Source organism: Stegostoma tigrinum, chromosome 7 (genome assembly GCF_030684315.1).
Source record: "Stegostoma tigrinum isolate sSteTig4 chromosome 7, sSteTig4.hap1, whole genome shotgun sequence".
Classification (NCBI taxonomy): domain Eukaryota; kingdom Metazoa; phylum Chordata; class Chondrichthyes; order Orectolobiformes; family Stegostomatidae; genus Stegostoma; species Stegostoma tigrinum.
In genome coordinates this window covers 106003433-106026470 of record NC_081360.1, presented here as the reverse complement: position 1 = coordinate 106026470, position 23038 = coordinate 106003433, and the positions used below count along the sequence as shown (strand labels likewise).

General features: G+C 51.3%; 1 protein-coding gene across 1 annotated transcript; it reads right to left on the bottom strand.

Moving 5' to 3' along the window:
* Positions 1 to 2269: 2269 nt before the first annotated feature.
* LOC125454512 (basic phospholipase A2 PA-12C-like) lies at positions 2270 to 20013 on the bottom strand. The gene is made up of 4 exons (XM_048535393.2): positions 19845 to 20013; positions 13845 to 14016; positions 7432 to 7556; positions 2270 to 2626 (listed from the first exon to the last, which is right to left on the bottom strand). Exons 1-4 carry the CDS (start codon positions 19882 to 19884, stop codon positions 2499 to 2501), a joined length of 465 nt encoding a protein of 154 aa, XP_048391350.1. The 5' UTR covers positions 19885 to 20013; the 3' UTR covers positions 2270 to 2498.
* Positions 20014 to 23038: the final 3025 nt, after the last annotated feature.

Genomic DNA, 23038 nt, shown 5'->3' with positions numbered 1-23038 from the left:
TTTCCCCAATGTAGAGGAAGCCACACCGGGTACAATGGATACAGTATACCACATTGGCAGATGTGCAGGTGAGCCTCTGCTTAATATGGAAAGTCATCTTGGGGCCTGGGATAGGGGTGAGGGAGGAGGTGTGGGGGCAAGTGTAGCACTTCCTGCGGTTGCAGGAGAAGGTGCCGGGTGTGGTGGGGTTGGAGGGGAGTGTGGAGTGAACAAGGGAGTCACGGAGAGAGTGGTCTCTCCGGAAAGCAGACAGGGGTGGGGATGGAAAAATGTCTTGGGTGGTGGGGTCGGATTGTAGGTGGCGGAAGTGTCGGAGGATGATGCGTTGTATCCGGAGGTTGGTGGGGTGGTGTGTGAGAACGAGGGGAATCCTCTTTGGGCGGTTGTGGCGGGGGCGGGGTGTGAGGGATGTGTTGCGGGAAATGCAGGAGATGAGGTCAAAGGCGTTCTCGACCACTGTGGGGGGAAAGTTGCGGTTCTTGAAGAACTTGAACATCTGGGATGTGCGGGAGTAGAATGCCTCATCCTGGGAGCAGATGCGACGGAGGCGGAGGAATTGGGAATAGGGGATGGAATTTTTGCAGGAGGGTGGGTGGGAGGAGGTGTATTCTAGGTAGCTGTGGGAGTCGGTGGGCTTGAAATGGACATCAGTTACAAGCTGGTTGCCTGAGATGGAGACTGACAGGTCCAGGAAGGTGAGGGATGTGTTGGAGATGGCCCAGGTGAACTGGAGGTTGGGGTGGAAGGTGTTGATGAAGTGGATGAACTGTTCGAGCTCCTCTGGGGAGCAAGAGGCGGCGCCGATACAGTCATCAATGTACCGGAGGAAGAGGTGGGGTTTGGGGCCTGTGTAGGTGCGGAAGAGGGACTGTTCCACGTAACCTACAAAGAGGCAGGCATAGCTGGGGCCCATGCGGGTGCCCATGGCCACCCCCTTTGTCTGTAGGAAGTGGGAGGAATCGAAAGAGAAGTTGTTGAGGGTGAGGATGAGTTCGGCTACGCAGATGAGGGTGTCGGTGGAGGGGCTGAATCACCGATAATCCTGTTCCAAGCCAGTGACAGCAGTGAACATGCAGCATAAAGAAGGAGGGAGATGGTCACTGTGTACAACACTTTTAATTATCCAATACATTACACAGGATCAGGAAGGCACAGAAGCTGAGAGAACAACAAAACAGATATTTACATTCATGAGGAATCTGAACTGGCAAACACCAATGTTCAGCACATGCTGAGCTTAAACTCTGCTCCGAAATGGGGACACACATCATTTTGTGGAGACATCCCTGGGGTGATGATGTTATCAATGGCCGAGCGCGAGGATGAGGTGGATGGGAGGGGACTGGGGAGATGCTAAGAGACTGGGGACTGAGGGGCATGGGGAGAGCGTGGGGACTGAGGGACATGCGGAGAGGGTGGGGATTGAGGGAGATGGGGAGAGGCTGGGGACTGAGGGAGATGTGGAGAGGGTAGGGATTGAGGTATATGGGGAGAGGGTGGGGACTGAGGGAGGTTGGGAGAGGGTAGGGACTGAGGGAGATGGGGAGAGGGTTGGGACTGAGGGAGGTTGGGAGAGGGTGGGGACTGAGGGAGATGGGGAGAGGGTGGGGACTGAGGGAGGTAGGGAGAGGGTAGGGACTGAGGGAGATGGGGAGAGGGTAGGGACTGAGGGAGGTAGGGAGAGGGTAGGGACTGAGGGAGATGGGGAGAGGGTTGGGACTGAGGGAGGTTGGGAGAGGGTAGGGACTGAGGGAGATGGGGAGAGGGTAGGGACTGAGGGAGGTTGGGAGAGGGTAGGGACTGAGGGAGGTAGGGAGAGGGTAGGGACTGAGGGAGATGGGGAGAGGGTAGGGACTGAGGGAGGTAGGGAGAGGGTTGGGACTGAGGGAGATGGGGAGAGGGTTGGGACTGAGGGAGGTTGGGAGAGGGTAGGGACTGAGGGAGATGGGGAGAGGGTAGGGACTGAGGGAGGTTGGGAGAGGGTAGGGACTGAGGGAGGTAGGGAGAGGGTAGGGACTGAGGGAGGTTGGGAGAGGGTAGGGACTGAGGGAGGTAGGGAGAGGGTAGGGACTGAGGGAGGTTGGGAGAGGGTAGGGACTGAGGGAGGTTGGGAGAGGGTAGGGACTGAGGGAGGTTGGGAGAGGGTAGGGACTGAGGGAGGTAGGGAGAGGGTAGGGACTGAGGGAGGTTGGGAGAGGGTAGGGACTGAGGGAGGTTGGGAGAGGGTAGGGACTGAGGGAGACGGGGATATGTATCGATGGAGAGCGTTTTGTTGGATCAGACCTATTTCCACTTTGTGTCCATCTCTTTGTCTGCTGCCTCTCTCCATGGGATATTCTATACGATTCGTCTTAAACATTGAGGTGTGAACGATGTTGGTTTTGGCTGCTGTGTGTCGTCCCTTGACTTTTCTCTGAGTTTGGTGAATCCGTTTGTGTCTCCTTCAGTAAAAGCTGCACCAAATGCCTGGCCTGGTGGGGCTGCACAGTGCTGTCTGCTTAGGGCTTACACTTCTCAGCTTTATTGATGCTCCTCAGCTCAGGATCATAACTAGCTTTGGAAAAGCAATCCACCAGCTGCTTATCACATTTACAAATTTCACGGCCACAGGTATTCTTGGGATCAGCTGGTGGGAGAATTTGAAAGCAGGTTAACATCAATATAAATATCTGTCAGTCATGTCTTGACAAACTCTAAATGAGACAATTTCCATCAATGTGCTTGCCTCCTGTTTGTGAGCATCAGTACAGCCAACAGCCTGCTGTGCGTGACCCTGAATTTGGGGAGATTGTGTTCGGTTGTGGGGCCCGTACTTTTGGAAGGATATCAGAATCTTGGGGAGGATGTGAAGGGTATTCACTTGGATGGGACATGGGATGAGGGAGTTGACAGGTTGTGGAGAGTCTGGAGGCACTGCGATTGGCCTCCTTTGAGCAGACAATGCTGTCAGTTAATCTTTTTGCACAACTCCAATTTTATTTATAGTTGGCAATGAATATCCACAGTCAGTATACCTTCTAAAGTTCAGACAAACATCTGAATTTAGAGCAACACTGGGCCATTCAGCCCTTTGAGACTGCTGCATCATTCTATCATCCAAACTTCAGAAGAATTTTAACAAAGTCCCTTCCAGAAGGCCTGTCAGAATAATAGAAATTTTACGCAATAGAGAGAGACCACTTGACGCATCACTTCTGTAACAGATTCTAAAAGTTGGGCTTTGTTAATTCAAGAAGCCATTAATACCAGACTTAGACAGACGCAAGCCAGTTACATTGCACAGAGCATGCGCTAGGTGAGATCAATGTTAGCAAGATCAGTATTGTTTGAGATGAGAGATCCATTCAAAGGTCTAATAGCGCCTGGGAAGAAGCCGTTCCTGAACCTGCTAGTGTGTGTTCAGGTTTCTGTACCTCCTGCCTGACAGAAGAGGCTGTAGGAGATCATTACCGGGATGTGATGGGTCTTTGATGACGTTGGCCGCCTTCCCACAGCAGTGAGCCGTGTAAATGGAGTCCATGGATGGAAGGTTGGCTCCTGTGATGGGTCTGGGCTGTGCACACCACCTTCTGTAGTTTCTTACGGTCCTGGGCAGAGCAGTTGCTGTACCAGGCCGTCATGCACCCGGACAGTTTGCTTTCAGTGGGGCATCTGTAGGAGTTGGTGAGGGATTTTATGGAGATGGCAAATTTCCTGAGCTGCCTGAGGAAGGAGAGATGTTGTTGTGCCTTCCTGACTGTCACATCTACATGGAACATCCAGGAGAGGTCGTCTGTAATTGACATTCTGAGAAACTTGACACTCTCCACCCTTGCAATCTCAGTGCCATCGATGTGGAGGGGGATATTCTGCTCCTTTCGTTCTGAAGTCGATGATCTGTTCTTTAGTTTCGCCAAAACACAGAAAGGGAAAGAGAGGACTTGAGATGTGGTGCAATGAGAACAACTTCTCTCTCAACATTGGCAAAGCTGGGATCCTGGTAATGATCTCCTACAGCCTCTACTGTCAGGCAGGAGGTACAGAAACCTGAACACACACACCAGCAGGTTCAGGAACAGCTTCTTCCCGGCTGTTATTAAACCGTTGAATGGATCTCTCGTCTCAAACAATACTGATCTTGCTAACATTGATCTCACCTAGTGCATGCTCTGTGCAATGTAACTGGCTTGCCTCTGTCTAAGTCTGGTTTTAATGGCTTCTTGAATTAACAAAGCCCAACTTTTGGAATCTGTTACAGAAGTGATGCGTCAAATGGTCTCTCTCTATTGTGTAAAATTTCTATTATTCTGACTGGCCTTCTGGAAGGGACTTTGTTAAAATTCTTCTGAAGTTTGCATGATAGAATGATGCAGCAGTCTCAAAAGGCTGAATGGCCCAGTGTTGCTCTAAATTCAGATGTTTGTCTGAACTTTAGAAGGTATACTGACTGTGGATATTCATTGCCAACTATAAATAAAATTGGAGTTGTGCAAAAAGATTAACTGACAGCATTGTCTGCCTGGTGGGGCTGCACAGTGCTGTCTGCTTAGGGCTTACACTTCTCAGTTTTATTGATGCTCCTCAGCTCAGGATCATAACTAGCTTTGGAAAAGCAATCCACCAGCTGCTTATCACATTTACAAATTTCAAAGTACACACCAGCAGGTTCAGGAACAGCTTCTTCCTGGTCATCATCAGACTGATGAGTGGGCTGTCTAGCCTCAAATAACACTGATCTTGCTAACGTTGATTTTGTCCAGCGCAAGCCCTGTACAGTGTAACCTGTATGGCTCTATCCAAGCCTTTTTGATCTGTACATCCTTGCTTACTGTGATCTGCCTGTACCGCTCATAAACAAAGCTTTTCGCTGTACCTCAGTGCACATGACATTAAATCAATTAACCAATTAAAACCAGTTCTCCTGTAACTGGGACTCCTGAAGTATAAAAAACAAGCAGTTCAGTGCAGTGTACATCAGAGTGTGGCAGCTGGATGACTAAGAGAGTGGGAAGGGAAGAGAGAAAGGTGCCCTGTTTGCTTTTAGTATCTAGTTGGTGATTAATGTTTATTGTATTGCTAAGGTTCAACATCATATTCCTTGCAGTCAGAAACAGGGGGCAACAAACAGATGGCAGACCAAACTTTGTTCGCAGCTTATTTTGTGAAAACAAAAACGATGGAGAACATGCAGTTTAGTGAGAGGGAGGAACTGAAACAAATCTTTAATTGTAGTAAAATGATGCCTCCCCCTCTCTCCCTATTTATTCCAGTTCCCTCTCCCCATCCCCCTCTCTGATGAAGGGTCTAGGCCCGAAACGTCAGCTTTTGTGCTCCTGAGATGCTGCTGTGTTCATCCAGCTTCACACTTTGTTATCTCGGATTCTCCAGCATCTCAGTTCCCATTATCCCAGCTCGTCCCCTCCTCCCTATCTTCCTCTCGTCTATCCCCTCCTCCCACCTCAAGCCCCACCCCCATTTCCTACCTACTAACCTCACCCCTCCCCCTTGACCTGTCCATCCTCCCCGGACTGACCTATCCCCTCCCTACCTCTCCACCAACACTCACCTTTACTGGCCCCATCCCCGTCCCTTTGACCTGTCTGTCTCCTCTTCACCTATCTTCTCCTCTATCCATCTTCTATCCGCCCCCCCCCTCCCTATTTATTTCAGAACCCCCTTCTCCTCCCTCTTTTCCAATGAAAGGTCTAGGCCCGAAACATAAGTTTTTGTGCTCCTGAGATGCTGCTTGGCCTGCTGTGTCCATCCAGCCCCACACTTCGTTATCTTGGATTCTGAGGGGATGCGTCTGGGTGGATGGAGAGAAAATGTTTCCTAAGTGAGGAGTTACCCATTTAAGACAGAAATGAGGAGAATGTTCCTTCTCTTAGATAGAATTCTCTGCCTAAAGAAGTGGCTGATGCAGAGTCCGAGAATATTATTAACGCAGAGACAGTTTGTTGCTCAGAAAGAACAAGGGTATGAAAGATTATCAGGGGTCAGTAGCAATGTGGGTTTGAGGTCACACTCAGATCAGCCAGGATCCTATTGAATAGGGTGGCAGGCTCAAGGGGGGTGAATGGCCTATTCTGTGTTTACATGTTTAAATGCAAAGGGAAGATTCATTTGAGTTACTCAAATTCACGAAGGGTTTTCCTCATAAAGGAAGTGATTTGAGTTGAAGTAAGGCGGGGAGACTAGGACCTGTGGACACAGCCTTAAAATTAGAGTGGGTAAATTTAAAACTGAAATGAGGAGGCATTTCTTCAGCCAGAGAGCTTGTGAAATTCATTGCCACCGAGTGCAGTGGAGGCCGGGACTTTGGATGCCTTCAAGGCAGAGATCGACAAATTCTTGATCTCAGAAGGAATCAAGGGCTACGGGGAGAGTGCAGGGAAGTGGAGTTGAAATGCCCATCAGCCATGATTTAAATGGCTAGTGGATTATTGGGCCGAATGGCCTTACTTCCACTCCTACGTCTTATGGTCTTATGGTCTTAAGTGGGGTTGAAAACCAGAGAGACACAAATCAGAGAGAAATTGGGAAAGCTGCGTCGTGATAGGGGTATGATGAGGGGAATATTCTTTATGCAGCGATAAATTGGGTATGGCTAGAAAGGGTGGAGGGAGCAAGTTGCAAAAAATGACTCAAAGGAGAATTAAACATAAAGAAGTGTGAGATTTCTGGGGCTGTGGGGACAGTGTAGGAAGTTTGGGGCATGATTTCATTGAATCAACATGACCACAACGGGCAGAATGCCCTCCCGGTGTGCTGTAAGATTCTGTGATTAAATAACGAGTCACTGGCACAGGGAGGAGTGAAAGGAGATGGTCATGGGTTTTGAAATGGTGAGGTGGATGATTCACAAACAGGATCTCGAAGCTGGGGTTGCAGCCAAGAAAGGGGAAGTTGAACAAATATTTTCACTCACAGTGAGAAAGAGAGAGAGAGAGACAGAGGGAGAGAGAGAGAGACAGAGAGACAGAGAGAGAGAGAGTGAGAGAGAGACAGAGAGAGTGAGAGGGAGACAGAGAGAGTGAGAGGGAGACAGAGAGAGAGACAGAGAGAGTGAAAAAGAGAGAGACAGAGAGAGTGAAAAAGAGAGAGAGACAGAGACAGAGGAAAAGAGAGTGAGACAGAATAGTTCATACCACATTGACAGCAGCTGCTGGGACAGAGGCCGGAAATACTTCTATAACCCATCGGGGAAAGCCCTGTGAGCTGATAGAGTTCACACCTACATGCAGAAAGGGCAGGGGCAGGTGCTCGGAATTCAGAAAACTCCAAATTGATGTGCTAGTATAGGTGGGTGGAATGGTCCCACAAATGTTAACACTCAGGCTGTGATGGCCCAGATTCGGTTTCTGTATGTCAATGAGTGTTTGAGAGATGGACAGCCATATCAGCCCAGAACCCCAAGGCAGAAACCCCGACATCAACAAACCAATCACTTACAACAGGTCAGCGAGTGTCCTCGGTGGCAACTCCATGAATACTGTGTCCAGTACGGATACTCAAACCATCGGCACTTCCCATCCGATTCAATCTTCCCGTAACACAGGTCATGCTGCCAACAACAACTGGGACAGAGAGACGGAGGGTAACAAATTCCTGCAGACGGAGACTACCAAGGCAGTACGCTGCAGAACGCAGGGTAACCGCTGCACTGTCGGAGGGTCAGTACTGAGGGAGTGGGCACTGTCGGAGGGTCAGTACTGAGGGAGCGCCGCACTGTCAGAGGGTCAGTACTGAGGGAGTGTCACACTGTCGGAGGGTCAGTGCTGAGGGAGCGCCGCACTGTCGGAGGGTCAGTACTGAGGGAGTGCCGCACTGTCAGAGGGTCAGTACTGAGGGAGTGCCGCACTGTCGGAGGGTCAGTGCTGAGGGAGTGCCGCACTGTCGGAGGGTCAGTGCTGAGGGAGCGCCGCACTGTGAGAGGGTCAGTGCTGAGGGAGCGCCGCACTGTCGGAGGGTCAGTGCTGAGGGAGCGCCGCACTGTCGGAGGGTCAGTGCTGAGGGAGTGCCGCACTGTCGGAGGGTCAGTGCTGAGGGAGTGCCGCACTGTCAGAGGGTCAGTACTGAGGGAGTGCCGCACTGTCGGAGGGTCAGTACTGAGGGAGTGCCGCACTGTCGGAGGGTCAGTGCTGAGGGAGTGCCGCACTGTCAGAGGGTCAGTACTGAGGGAGTGCCGCACTGTCGGAGGGTCAGTGCTGAGGGAGTGCTGCACTGTCGGAGGGTCAGTGCTGAGGGAGTGCCGCACTGTCGGAGGGTCAGTACTGAGGGAGTGGGCACTGTCGGAGGGTCAGTACTGAGGGAGTGCCGCACTGTCAGAGGGTCAGTACTGAGGGAGTGTCACACTGTCGGAGGGTCAGTGCTGAGGGAGCGCCGCACTGTCGGAGGGTCAGTACTGAGGGAGTGCCGCACTGTCAGAGGGTCAGTACTGAGGGAGCGCCGCACTGTCGGAGGGTCAGTGCTGAGGGAGTGCCGCACTGTCGGAGGGTCAGTGCTGAGGGAGTGCCGCACTGTCGGAGGGTCAGTGCTGAGGGAGTGCCGCACTGTGAGAGGGTCAGTGCTGAGGGAGCGCCGCACTGTCGGAGGGTCAGTGCTGAGGGAGCGCCGCACTGTCGGAGGGTCAGTGCTGAGGGAGCGCCGCACTGTCGGAGGGTCAGTACTGAGGGAGTGCCGCACTGTCGGAGGGTCAGTGCTGAGGGAGTGCCACACTGTCGGAGGGTCAGTACTGAGGGAGTGCCGCACTGTCGGAGGGTCAGTGCTGAGGGAGTGCCGCACTGTCGGAGGGTCAGTGCTGAGGGAGTGCCGCACTGTCGGAGGGTCAGTACTGAGGGAGTGCCGCACTGTCGGAGGGTCAGTGCTGAGGGAGCGCCGCACTGTCGGAGGGTCAGTACTGAGGGAGTGCCGCACTGTCGGAGGGTCAGTGCTGAGGGAGCGCCGCACTGTCGGAGGGTCAGTACTGAGGGAGTGCCGCACTGTCGGAGGGTCAGTGCTGAGGGAGTGCCGCACTGTCGGAGGGTCAGTACTGAGGGAGTGCCGCACTGTCGGAGGGTCAGTACTGAGGGAGTGCCGCACTGTCGGAGGGTCAGTACTGAGGGAGCGCCGCACTGTTGGAGGATCAGTACTGAGGGAGTGCTGCACTGTCGGAGGGTCAGTGTTGAGGGAGTGCCGCACTGTTGGAGGGTCAGTACTGAGGGAGTGCCGCACTGTCGGAGGGTCAGTACTGAGGGAGTGCCGCACTGTCGGAGGGTCAGTACTGAGTGAGTGCCGCACTGTCGGAGGGTCAGTACTGAGGGAGTGCCACACTGTCGGAGGGTCAGTGCTGAGGGAGTGCCGCACTGTCGGAGGGTCAGTGCTGAGGGAGTGCCGCACTGTCGGAGGGTCAGTACTGAGGGAGTGCTGCACTGTCGGAGGGTCAATAGAAACCCTGCAGCATTGAAACAGGCCATTTGACCCATCTAGTCTGCACCAACCCTCCAAAAAGAATACCAGCCAGGTACAACTACCCCCTCCCCCCACCCACCCCAAAAATGTGGAAATATCCCCGTAACCCGACATTTTCCATGAATACTCCACCCAACGTCTACATGCCTGGACACTGTGGGCAATTTATCATGGCCAATCCACTCTAACCTCCATATCTTTGTGACTGTGGGAGGAAACAGGAGCACCGAGAGGAAAGTCACACAAATATGGAGGAAGAATGTGTAAACTGCACATAGACTCTCGCTCATGGGTGACGTTAGCCCTGGGGCCTTCAGGCTGTGAGGCACCGGTGCTAACCACTGAGCCCCGCCATGGTGGGCTGGAAGTTCAGCCCCTCCTCTGGATCAATGTGTGTCCCTAAATAAGTATTGTAAGAATTGTTGATTTGTTCATTATCACAATATTGCTCTTCAATTTTGATTTTCATTCAGGCACTTTCATTTCTCTGGCCTTTTGCACATTTCACAGGCTCAGCCCTCAGTGCAGTCAATAAACGATTCAATGCTGCCCTGCCCTGGAAACTGCAGGTTACTGCAGATCCACAACCTTCGGCAGGGCGCAGGAGAGAGGGTCCGCTCAGCCATGTGTGGGACATAGCAATGTACACATGCTCTCTCTTACATTCCAAATTTTTTACTCAAATGGCAAGCCTGAAGATCATTGTTGTGAGGGATTGGTGCTAACTGTTATCCAGAAGTTTTGGGAACATGGGTTTAAATCACAGCCAGTTCTGCTCAATCCCTCACAGTGTTCTCATTCCAGAGAGAGCTGGATGATGGTGGAGAGGGGCTGGAGGAGGATGGAGGGGTCACTGTGTTAAAGGCTGCAGCTTGGGTGAGGATAACGAGGGTGGAATGTTTACCACAGGGACAGGGAGAGGGACAGGAATAGGGAAAGGCACAGGGACAGGGACAGGCACAGAGATGGGCACAGGGACAGGGATCGGGAAAGGCACAGGGACAGGGAGAGGGACACGGAAAGGCACAGGAACGGTCACAGGGGTAGGGAAAGGCACAGGGACAGGGACAGAGAGAGGCACAGGGACAGAGACGGGATCAGGGACAGGGACAGGATCAGGATCAGGGACAGAGACAGGGGCAGGGACAGAGACAGGGACAGGGAGGTGCGATTTGGAACATAGAACGTCGAACATTATAGCGTAGTACAGGCCCTTTGGACCTCAATGTTGCACCGACTGTGAAACCGATCTGAAGCCCATCTAACCTACACTATTCGAGTATCTTCCATATGTTTATCCAATGACCAATTAAATGCCCTTAAACTTGGCAAGTCTATTACTGTTGCAGGTCATTCCACTCCCTTACTCCTCTCTGAGTAAAGAAACTACCTCTGACATCGGTCCTATATCTTTCACCCCTCAATTTAAAGCTATGCCCCCTCGTGCTAGCCATCTCCATCCGAGGAAAAAGGCTCTTCCTATCCACCCTATCTAACCCTCTGATTATCTTATATGTCTCAATTAAGACACCTCTTAACCTTCTTCTCTCTAACGAAAACAGCCTCAAGTCCCTCAGCCTTTCCTCATAAGACCTTCCCTCTATACCAGGCAACATCCTGGTAAATCTCTTCTGCACCCTTTCTAAAGCTTCCACATCCTTCTTATAATGCGGTGACCAGAACTGTACACAATACTCCAAGTGCGGCCGCACCAGAGTTTTGTACAGCTTCACCATAACCTCATGGCTCCGGAACTCAATCCCTCTAGCAATAAAACCTAACACACCATACACCTTCTTAACAACCTTATCAACCTGGGTGGCAACTTTCAGGGATCTATGTACATGGACACCGAGATCTCTCTGCTCATCTGCACTACTAAGAATCTTACCATTAGCCCAGTACTTTGCCTTCCGGTTACTACTACCAAAGTGCATCACCTCACACTTGTCTGCATTAAACTCCATTTGCCACCTCTCAGCCCAGCTCTGCAGCTTATCTATGTCTCTCCGCAACCTACAGCATCCTTCGTCACTATCCACGACTCCACCGACCTTAGTGTCGTCTGCAAATTTACTAACCCATCCTTCTACGCCCTCATCCAGGTGGTTTATAAAAATGACAAACAGCAGTGGACCCAACACTGGCCGTTGCGGTACACTGGTTTGATTGGTAATGTGGAGAGGAAGCGTTTCAATATTGACTGGGGCAGACAGCTGGTGGGAGAGATTCCAATGCTGGATCCTGGAAGGCTGGGAAAGCTAACTGAAGGGTGAAAGGTTTTGTTGAGTGAGGTGAGTTAAAGATGGGATGGAGTTCATGTGGAGGGAAGAGTGAAATGTACATTACTGATGACTCACTTGCTCACACTGACACTGTCACACTCACATTCATTCTCTCACGCTCTCTCCTGACATCACTCAGTCCCACACATTTACTCTCTCTTACACTCACTCTCACACACTGGCTCACACTTACCGTCACACACACACATGTTCTCTCAGACATTCTCACACTCTCTTGCACACACACACACACACTGACACTCATGCCATCAATAACACACACTCACAGCCTCATCCACTCATGCTCACACATCATTCTCACACTTACACCTCCACTCTCCCAGCCTCACGCACATCACCCTCTTGCGCTTACACCCTCACACTCACAGTATTTCACACTAACTATGACTCTCACTCTAGCACTATAATTTCGCTCATAGAAACTCAATCTCCGACTTTGTCCATCTCTCCCATTCAGCCTCAGTTCCTGAGTGCTCACTGTGGATATTCCCAATTTCAAATCCCGCTATTGCCTTTTTGTTTTTTGGGATTTTGTTGTCGCCAGGAACAGAGGGACAGAGTCCGGCTGGGTTTATCATGAGAGATTTCAGCATCATAGATCCCCCCAACCAAGGATCACACAGCCTTTACCCCCCAACAACCATCCACCCATAGCACCGCCACCAACACCCCCCACACGCCCCCCACCTCCACCGCACCCCCCCCCTCACTCCCGCCACTGGAGGATGTGCAGTTCCTGGTCAGTCAGAGTGAAAACTCCTCCATTCAGTTGAATATCTTCTGGTTTTCTCACTGATAGATTGCAGTGGGGCCTGGGCGAGGGGAAGGTAAACCTCTGAGATGGCTGCCCAGTGTATCCGCAGGACAGTGTGGAGTCAGTGTCCAGTGTATCCGCGGGACAGTGTGGGGTCAGTGTCCAGTGTATCCGCGGGACAGTGTAGGGTCAGTGTCCAGTATATCCGCGGGACAGTGTGGGGTCAGTGTCCAGTATATCAGCGGGACAGTGTGGGGTCAGTGTCCAGTGTATCCGCAGGACAGTGTGGGGTCAGTGTCCAGTGTTTCCGCATTACAGCGTGGAGCCCAGTGCCCAGTGTATTTGCGTTACAGTGTGGAGCCCAGTGCCCAGGGTATCTGCATTACAGTGTACGGCCCAGTGCCCAGTGTATCTGCGTTACAGTGTGAGCCCAGTGTATCTGCATTACAGTGTGAAGCCCAGTGCTCAGTGTATCTGTGTTACAATGTGGAGCCCAGTGCATCTACGTTACAATGTGGAGCCCAGTGCCCAGTGTTTCTGCATTACAGCATGGTGTCCAGTGTATCTGCATTACAGTGTGAAGCCCAGTGCCCAGTGTATCTGCATTACAGTGTGTTGCCCAGTGCATCTGCCTTACAATGTGGAGCCCAGTGCCCAGTGCATCTGTGTTACAATGTGGAGCCCAGTGCCCAGTGTACCTGCATTACAGTGTGGGGCCCAGTGCCCAGTGTATCTGCGTTACAGTGTACGGCCCAGTGCCCAGTGTATCTGTGTTACAGTGTGAGCCCAGTGTATCTGCATTACAGTGTGGAGCCAAGTGCTCAGTGTATCTGCGTTACAATGTGGAGCCCAGTGCCCAGTGCATCTGCGTTACAATGTGGAGCCCAGTGCCCAGTGTACCTGCATTACAGTGTGGGGCCCAGTGCCCAGTGTATCTGCGTTACAGTGTACGGCCCAGTGCCCAGTGTATCTGTGTTACAGTGTGAGCCCAGTGTATCTGCATTACAGTGTGGAGCCAAGTGCTCAGTGTATCTGCGTTACAATGTAGAGCCCAGTACCCAGTGTTTCTGTGTTACAGCATGGAGTCCAGTGTATCAGCATTACAGTGTGAAGCCCAGTGCCCAGTGTATCTGCGTTACAGTGTGGGGCCCAGTGCCCAGTGTATCTGCGTTACAGTGTGGGGCCCAGTGCCCAGTGTATCTGCGTTACAGTGTGGGGCCCAGTGCCCAGTGTATCTGCGTTACAGTGTGGGGCCCAGTGTATCTGTTTTACAGTGTTGACCCCAGTGTATCTGCACTACAGTCTGGATCCCAGTGCCCAATGCTGGGATCTCCCTGTGCCCTGCCCTTCCTCACCGGTCGACAGCATCCAGTGGGCGGCCATGTCCCCCGAATCCACAGTAACATCCATAATCAAAGTAATCGAGGCGAGAGAGCCAGCGGCCCCCCCCAACCCGACACTCGATCATACTCCCCAACTGGTCCAGGTGTCGCTTCCAACGGCTGTGAGCTGTCGTCAGCAGCACACCTAGAGGGCAGAAATGAGCTGTTACTAACTGTGGTAGGGGGTGTGGGGAGAGAGCGACAGGGGGATGGGTGAGAGGGACTTGGAGGGGGACAAGAGAGAGTGATGGTGGGGTAAAGGAGAGCGAGGGACGGAGAGTAAGGGGAGAGACAGACGGGGGGAGGGATGTGGAGAGAGGGATGGGGGAAGGGAAGAGAGGGATGGGGGAGAAGGGAAAGGGGGATGGGGGGAAGGGAGAGAGCGGCAGGGGCAAGGGAGAGAGGAATGGGGGCATGGGGAGAGAGGGACAGGGGAGAAGGGAGAGAGGGACGGGGGAAGGGAGAGAGGGGCGGGGCAAGGGTGAGAGGAATGGGGGGGAAGGGGGAGAGGGACAGGGTGTGGAAGGAGAGAGGGATGGTGGGGAAGGAGAGAGGATTGGGGGGAAGGGAGAAAGGGGCAGGGGCAAGGGAGAGAGTGATGGGGGAGAAGGGTGAGAGGGATGGGGGGAAGGGAGAGTGGGGTGGGGGCGAAGGAGAGAGAAGGGCGGAGGGAAGGGAGAGAGGGGCGGAGGGAAGGGAGAATGTGATGGAGGAGAAGGGGCTGTGTGATGGGGAGGATGGAGAGGAGGACAGGGGGATAAGAGGGAAAGAGGGATGGGGTGAAAGAGAGAGTGATAGGGAGGGAGAAAGAGAGAAAGTGAGGGAGAGATGGGGGAGGAAGGAGGCAGGAGAGAAGGAGGGAGGGAGAGAGACAGAGGGGGGCAGAGAGAGACCGACAGAGAGGGAGGGAGAGAGATGGCAGGAGCCTGAACAGCATTGATGTACAGAAGGACTTTGGGGTTCATGTCCATAGCTCCCTGAAAGTGGCCACACAAGCAGGCAGGGTGGTAAGGAAGGTGTATGGCATGTTTCCCTTTATTGGTCGGGGTATTGAGTACGAGAGTCAGGATGTCATGTTGTAGCTTTTTAAGACTTGCATTTTTGCTATGGTTGGGGGTATGCTTGGGGGCTGGGGGGTGGTGTGCTGGATGTTGTGGCAGTGGTGGGGTGTACAGCACTGGTGGAGGAAAAACATTGCCTGTTCAGATTAAGTTATCAGAATGTGAGAATGGCAGAACAATGGTGTGCCTACCTGGCAGAGGGAAGAGAGGGCATAATAAAAGAGAATGTAACAAGTAAAGGTGAAAGAAAGGGGAATATATAGGAATTCTTCACAATTTGAAGGTGTTGAACTCAATATTTAGTCCAGAGGCTGTACATGGCTAGTCTGAAGATGAGATAGACAATAGACAATAGACAATAGGTGTTGGAGTAGTCCATTCGGCCCTTCGAGCCAGCACCACCACTCATTATGATCCTCCAATTTGCGCTGTGATTCACTGGAACTCTGCAGCATGCCGAGGATTGACACATGGGAGTGCGAGCAGGACGCTGCGTTAAAATGGCCGGCTATGGGATGGCCAGGGTCTTGCTTACACACAGACTGAAGTTGTCCCGCAATACGGTCGCCCAGTCTGTGTTTGGGGCCTGCCATGCAGAGTGGGTCCCATTGGGTGCAGCGCCGACAATACACAGGATTGGAGGAGGTACGGGTGAGATGCTGCTTCACCTGGAAAGGCAGTTTAGGCCCTTGGATGGTGAGCAGGGAGGGGGGAGGGGGCTGGTGTTGTACCTTTCTGTGGCTGCATGGGAAGGTGCCATGCAAAGGGTGGGGTGTGGTGTTGGTGGTTAAGGAATGGACTGTGGTGTCCCAGAGGGAATGTTCCCAGTGAAATGTAGACAGGGAGAGTGAGGTGAAGATGTGTTTGTTGGTGGCGTTCTGCTGGAGTTGTCTGAAATGACAGAGGCTGGTGGGATGAAAAGTGAGAACAAGGGGGCACTATCAGGCTGGTGTGAGCAATAGGAAGGGGCAAGGATGGAAACTTGGATGATGGGTTGGATATGGTTGAGGGCCCTGTCACCCAGAGTGGGCAGGAAACCAGGGTGATGGAAGAATGAAGCCACGCCAGCAACACTATTTTGGAAGGCACTGAAAACAACAAATGCTGATGATCACAGCGGGTCAGGGAGCATCCAGGGAGAGAGAGTGAGCTAACATTCCAAGTCTCATCGACTCTTCATCAGAGCTGATGTGAAGTGTGGAGGGGACAGCACTTTGGCTGTAGTTGGGCGGGTGGTTAGGTTTTGGAGGATTGGCGAGTGGCAGTGGCGGAGGTGTAGAGTGCTGGTAGAGGAAAGGTGTTGATACTTCTGAATAAGTGACCTCCCAACTACAGCATAATCGCTGCCCCCTCCACACTTCACATCAGCTCTGATGAAGAGTCATCTAGACTCGAAGCATTAGCTTGCTGTCTCTCCCTGGACGCTGCCCGACCTGCTCTCCAGCATTTGTTGTTTTCAGCACAGATACCAGCATCTGCAGTTGTTTGCTCCTACCTTAGATCACATGGAATCCAGAGCACAAAAGCTGACGTTTCGGGCCTAGACCCTTCATCAGAGAGGGGGATGGAGTGAGGGTTCTGGAATAATTAGGGAGAGGGGGGAGGCGGACCGAAGATGGATAGAGGAGAAGATAGGTGGAGAGGAGACAGACAAGTTAAAGGGGCGGGGATGGAGCCTGTAAAAACTGCTCGATGTGCAAACATGACTGGTACCTGGTTTGCTTCAGCACATGGTCGAGCTGTTTCAGGGCTGAAGAGATTACAGGAGAGTTGCAATGGGAGAGAGATTCCCTGAGGTTGGTCCGGAGGGAGGAGGGTAACTTCTTCAGGTTAGGCATCCCTGGAAGAGGCTTCGCAGTGAGGTTAAAATTGTATCAGAGATAATGGGAACTGCAGATGCTGAGGAATCTGAGATAACAAGGTGTGGAGCTGGATTTGTGCAGGGAGAGGGTGAGGCAGATGGAGAGGGTGAGCGTGAGGGTAGGCGTGAGGCAGAGGGAGAGGGTGAGGGCGAGGCAGAGGGAGATGGTGAGGGTGATGGTGGGCATGAGGCAGAGGGAGATGGAGAGGAAGAGGGTGAGTGTGAGGGGGAGGCAGTCAGAGAGAGTGGGGGTGAGGGAGAGGGTGAGTGTGAGGGTGAGGCAGTAGGAGAGAGTGAGGGTGGGGGAGAGGGTGAGAGTGAGGGGGGGAGAGGGTGAGTGTGAGGGTGAGGCAGTGTGGGAGGGACAGGGTGAGGCAGAGGGAGAAGGTGAAGGTGAGGGTGAGGGAGCACTTTGGAAAACATTCACACACTCACACGCACACCAACTCTCTCTCTCTCTCTCTCTCTCACACACACACACACACACACACACACACACACTCGCACACTTATAGAACATTACAGCACAGTACAGGCCCTTCGGCCTTCGATGTTGTGCCGACCTGTCATACTGATCTGAAGCCCATTTAACAGGGTGAGGCAGAGGGAGAAGGTGAAGGTGAGCAGAGAGATCTCGGTGTCCGTGTACACAGATCCTTGAAAGTTGCCACCCAGGTTGACAGGGCTGTTAAGAAGGCATACAGTGTTTTAGCTTTTATTAATAGAGGGATCGAGTTCCTGAACCAAGAGGTTATGGTGAAGCTGTACAAAACTCTGGTGCGGCCGCACTTGGAGTATTGCATACAGTTCTGGTCACCGCATTATGAGAAGGATGTGGAAGCTTTGGAAAGGGTGCAGAGGAGATTTACTAGGATGTTGCCTGTATGGAGGGAAGGTCTTACGAGGCAAGGCTGAGGGACTTGAGGCTGTTTTCGTTAGAGAGAAGAAGGTTCAGAGGTGACTTAATTGAAACATATAAAATAATCAGAGGGTTAGATAGGGTGGATAGGGAGAGCCTTTTTCCTAGGATGGTGATGGCGAGTACAAGGGGTCATAGCTTTAAATTGAGGGGTGAAAGATATAGGACAGATGTCAGAGGTAGTTTCTTTACTCAGTGAGTAGTAAGGGAATGGAACGCTTTGCTTGCAACGGTAGTAGATTCGCCAACTTTAGGTACATTTAAGGCGTCATTGGATAAGCATGTGGACGTACATGGAATAGTGTAGGTTAGATGGGTTTGAGATCGGTATGACAGGTCGGCACAACATCGAGGGTCGAAGGGCCTGTACTGTGTTGTAATGTTCTATGTTCTAACATACAGAATTGTGATCGCTATCACCAAAGTGATCACCTACTTCCAAATCTCACACCTGGCCAGGCTCATACCCAGTACCAAATCTAATGTGGCTTCGCCCCTTGTTGGCCTGTCTACATACTGCGTCAGGAAGCCCTCCTGCACACACTGGACAAAAACAGACCCATCTATTGTACTCAAACTATAGTGTTCCCAGTCAATATTTGGAAAGTTGAAGTCCCCCATAGACACACACACACTCACACAGACTCACAGACACACACTGTCTCTCACACTCACTCACTCACACACACACACACACACACACACACACACATACACACACTCTCACAAACACACACACACGTACTGAATCACACTTACAAACACACACATACTGACACACACTCACATTCACACACTTATACACACACACACACTCAAACAGACAGACACTTTCTCATACTCACACACACTCACAGACACTTACACACTCACACACCTTTACACATGCACACGCACACTCACTCATACTCACACGCTTACACATACACTCACACTCGCACACTTGGACACACACACACTCACACAGACTCACTGAAACACACTGTCTCTCACGCTCACTCACTCACATACATACTCTCTCTCTCACACATGCACACATGCACTCGCACAGACACTCTCACACTCACTCACACACACATACAGACTCACTCACACTCACATACTTACACACACACAAACACTCACACACACTCTCTCTAACACACACACTCACACACACACGCACTCACACAGACACTCTCACATTCACACACACACACTCACTCACACTCACACATTTACACACAAACACTCACTCACACACATTTACACACACACACTCACACTCACTCATACACACTTACACACAGACTCACATGGACTCACAGAAAAACAGTCTCTCTCACACTCAGTCACACACAGACATACACTCACTCACACTCTACACTTACACACACACTGACACATTTACACACACACACACTCACACTCACTCATAAACACACACACACTCACATGGACTCACAGAAAAACAGTCCCTCTCACACTCAGTCACACACAGACATACACTGACTCACACTCTACACACACACACTCACACTCACACACACACTCAATCACAGACACACACACTCACTCACACACACAAACACATACTCACACTTGCACACTTATACATGCACACACACTCAACACTTACACACATTCAGACTCACTCACACACTTACACACACACAAACACTCACACACACTCTCTCTAACACAGACTCACACACACACAATCTCACATTCATTCACTCACACTTGCATATTTACACACACACTCACTCACACTCGCACACTCACACGGACTCACAGAAACACAGTCTCTCTCAAACTCAGTCACACACACACACACACACACACACACACGCTCACTCACACTCACTCTCTTTCACATACACACAGTCACACACACAGTCTCTCTCTCTCTCTCTCTCACGCACACACTCATACACACACACTCACTCACTCACACACTCACACACACGCGCGCGTGCACACACACACACACACACACACTCACACACACACACTCACACTCACACACACACACACACACACACACACACACACACACACACAGACACAAACTCACACACACACACACACACACACGGGAAAGAGAGAATTAGCTGCAATGAAAGTAAATCTGGGCGAAAGGCCCACATTACCATATGTGACGGAGAGGATCACTATGAAGACTGTCTTCATGGTGATGATGTGTTGGGCTGTAATGCTCACAGTGACTCGCTGACCTGGTTTCACCTGCTCTGGTGCTACCTCCCCGTGCTGACTGGAGCAGGATCTCCTGTGAGGTGTGGCTCCTGTTCCTGACAAGAGCCTCAGTGAGCACTGCCTGCAGCTTCCAGGCTGCTTTCAGTCATGCATTCTCCCTGGGAACCATGGTAACCAACGCCTGTTATCAAGCTAACCTTAGGAGATGGGTTTGAGGAATGTGCCTGTAAGCCCAGTGAGATCACTCTCTCCCTCCCTCACACAGAGATCCTGCTCCTGCCTGCCTACAGGCTACATTCTGCTGATGCCTTCCTCTGTACAGCGATTCGTGTGTGTGGCACACACAACCCATCATCACCCCTTTCAACATGCCTCAGCAGCGAGAGCGGACCCAGCAGGCAAAAGGAAGGGCACATACGAGGTACAGCAGAGCCAAGGGTGAGGAGCTGCTGTGGAGAAAGCTGACTGAGGAATAAGGGCTCCAGATCAGTAACCGAGGCACCCAGGTTCAGGGATTCAGATTGCACCCAGTCACCTGGCAGGGTTTCAATTCAATAAATACATTTACAGAGAACTCCTGCAGAGATCTCCTTAGTTCGAGGACAGTGTATAGGCCTCGGTCCAACCACCTTCAGCTACTTCATCAATGACCTTCCCTCCATCATAAGGTCAGAAGTGGGGATGTTCACCGATGACTGCACAATGTTCAGCACCATTCGTGACTCCTCAGATACTGAAGCAGTCCGTGTTCAAATGCAACAAGATCTGGACAATACCCAGGCTCGGGCTGACAAGTGGCAAGTAACATCCATGCCACACAAATGCCAGGCTATGACCATCACCAATAAGGGACAATCTAACCACTGCCCTGAGACATTCAATGGTGTTCCCATCACTGAATCCCCCACTATCAACATCCTGGGGGTTACCATTGACCAGAAACTCAACTGGACTCACCACATTAACACAGCGGCTACAGGAGCAGGTCAGAAGCTGGGAATACTGCAGCAAGTAACTCCCCTCCTGACTCCCCAAAGCCTGTCCACCATCTCCAAGGCACAAGTCAGGAGTGTGATGGAATACTCCCCACTTGCCTGGATGGGTACAGCCCCAACAACACTCAAGAAGCTCAACTCCATCCAGGACAAAACAGCCGCTTGATTGACACCACATCCACAAACATCCCACTCCCTCCACCACCGACACTCAGTAGCAGCAGTGTGTACCATCTACAAGATGCACGGCAGAGATTCACCAAAGACCCTCAGACAGCACCGTCCAAACCCACGAGCACTTCCATCCAGAAGGACAAGGGGCAGCAGATACATGGGAACTCCACCCCCTGCAAGTTCCCCTCCGAGCCACTCACCATCCTGACTTGGAAATATATCCCCGTTCCTTCACTGTCATTGGGTCAGAATCCTGGAATTCCCTCCCTAAGGAACATTGTGGGTCAACCCACAGCACATGGACTGCAACGGTTCAAGACGGCAGCTCACGCCCACCTTCTCAAGGGGTAACTAGGGAGGGGCAATAAATGCTGGGCCCAGCCAGTGACATCCATATCCCACAAATGAATAAAAAAATGCTCTGTTCTGCAAGGGAAACCGTTCAAAGCCGTCATAACAAGGTGTGGAGCTGGATGAACACAGCAGGCCAAGCAACATCAGAGGAGCAGGAAAGCTGATGTTTCGAACCTCGACCCTTCTTCAGAAATGGGGGATGGGAAGGGGATTCTTAAATAAATAGAGAGAGGGTGGGAGGAAGATTCAAAACTGCCATTTATTCGGCTATTGTTTTAATGAGGACCATGAATCCATTGTCGATAGTTGGGAAAACCATCTGGTTCACTAATGTCCTTCAGGGAAGGAAATTGCCATCCTACATGTGACTCCAGACCCACAGCAATGTGGTTGACTCTTAACTGCCCTCTGAGTCGATTAGCAAGTTATTCAGTTCGAGAGCACGTATGGAAGGTTTAGGTATAGCATGGAGAATAGATACAGAGTAAATCTCCCTCTACGCTATCCCCCATCAAACACTCCCAGGGACAGGGACAGCACGGGGTTAGATACAGAGTAAAGCATCCTCTACACTGTCCCCCATCAAACACTCCCAGGGACAGGGACAGCATGGTGTTAGAGACAGAGTAAAGCTCCCTCTACACTGTCCCCCATCAAACACTCACAGGGACAGGGACAGCATGGGGTTAGATACAGAGTAAACCTTCCTCTGCACTGTCCTCCATCAAACACTCCCAGACACAGGGACAGCACGGGGTTAGATACAGAGTAAAGCTCTCTCTACACTGTCCCCCATCAAACACTCCCAGGGACAGGGACAGCACGGGGTTAGATATAGAGTAAAGGTCTCTCTACACTGTCTGCATCAATGTCTATAAATTGGATTCTGTCCAGTAAAAATTCTATGATTCTCTGTGGTGAATTTGGTTGAGTTTCTGGTCAATGGTAACCCCCAGGATGTTGATAGTGGGGGATTCAGTGATGGTAACACCATCGAATGTCAAGGGGCAGTGGTTAGACAAATTTACTGGAACTTTTTGAGAATGGCAGAATAGATAAAGGGGAAATGGTGGATGTAATATAGTTGTATTCTCAGAAGGTATTTGATTAGGTACCACGCATTAGACCAAAAGTAAGATAAGAACTCAAAGTGTTGAACATGAAACATAGAACAGCACAGCACAGGATCAGGCCCATCGGCCCATCATGTCTGTGCCAGCCATGATGCCATTCTAAACCAATCCTATCTGCCTGAACACGATCCATATTCCTCGATTTAATATTCTCACCCTGGGAAACAAGAAACTCTGACTATCCACCCCATCTATGCCTCTCATAATTTTATATATTTCTATCAGGTCGCCCCCTCAGCCTCCAACTCTACAGTGAAAACAATCCAAGTTTGTCCACCCTCTCCTTGTAACTCATGCACTCCATTGGAGGCAATATCCTGGTGAAGGTATTTTGCACCCTCTCCCATCTTTCCAACAGTGTGGCAACCAGAAATGTTCACAATACTCCCAATGCAGCCTGACCAAAGCCTTCTCCAGCTGCAGCATGACTTGCCAACTTTTACACTCAATGCCCTGGCCAATGAAGGTAAGTGT

Coding starts and splice junctions, on each gene's coding strand:
- LOC125454512 (XM_048535393.2), bottom strand. CDS start 19,884: ATGAAGACAGTCTTCATAGTGATCCTCTCCGTCACATATG. Junction 14,017..19,844: donor GATCCTCTCCGTCACATATG/GTAATGTGGGCC, acceptor TCTGCCCTCTAG/GTGTGCTGCTGACGACAGCT. Junction 2,627..7,431: donor AGGACACTCGCTGACCTGTT/GTAAGTGATTGG, acceptor TTCTCCCACCAG/CTGATCCCAAGAATACCTGT.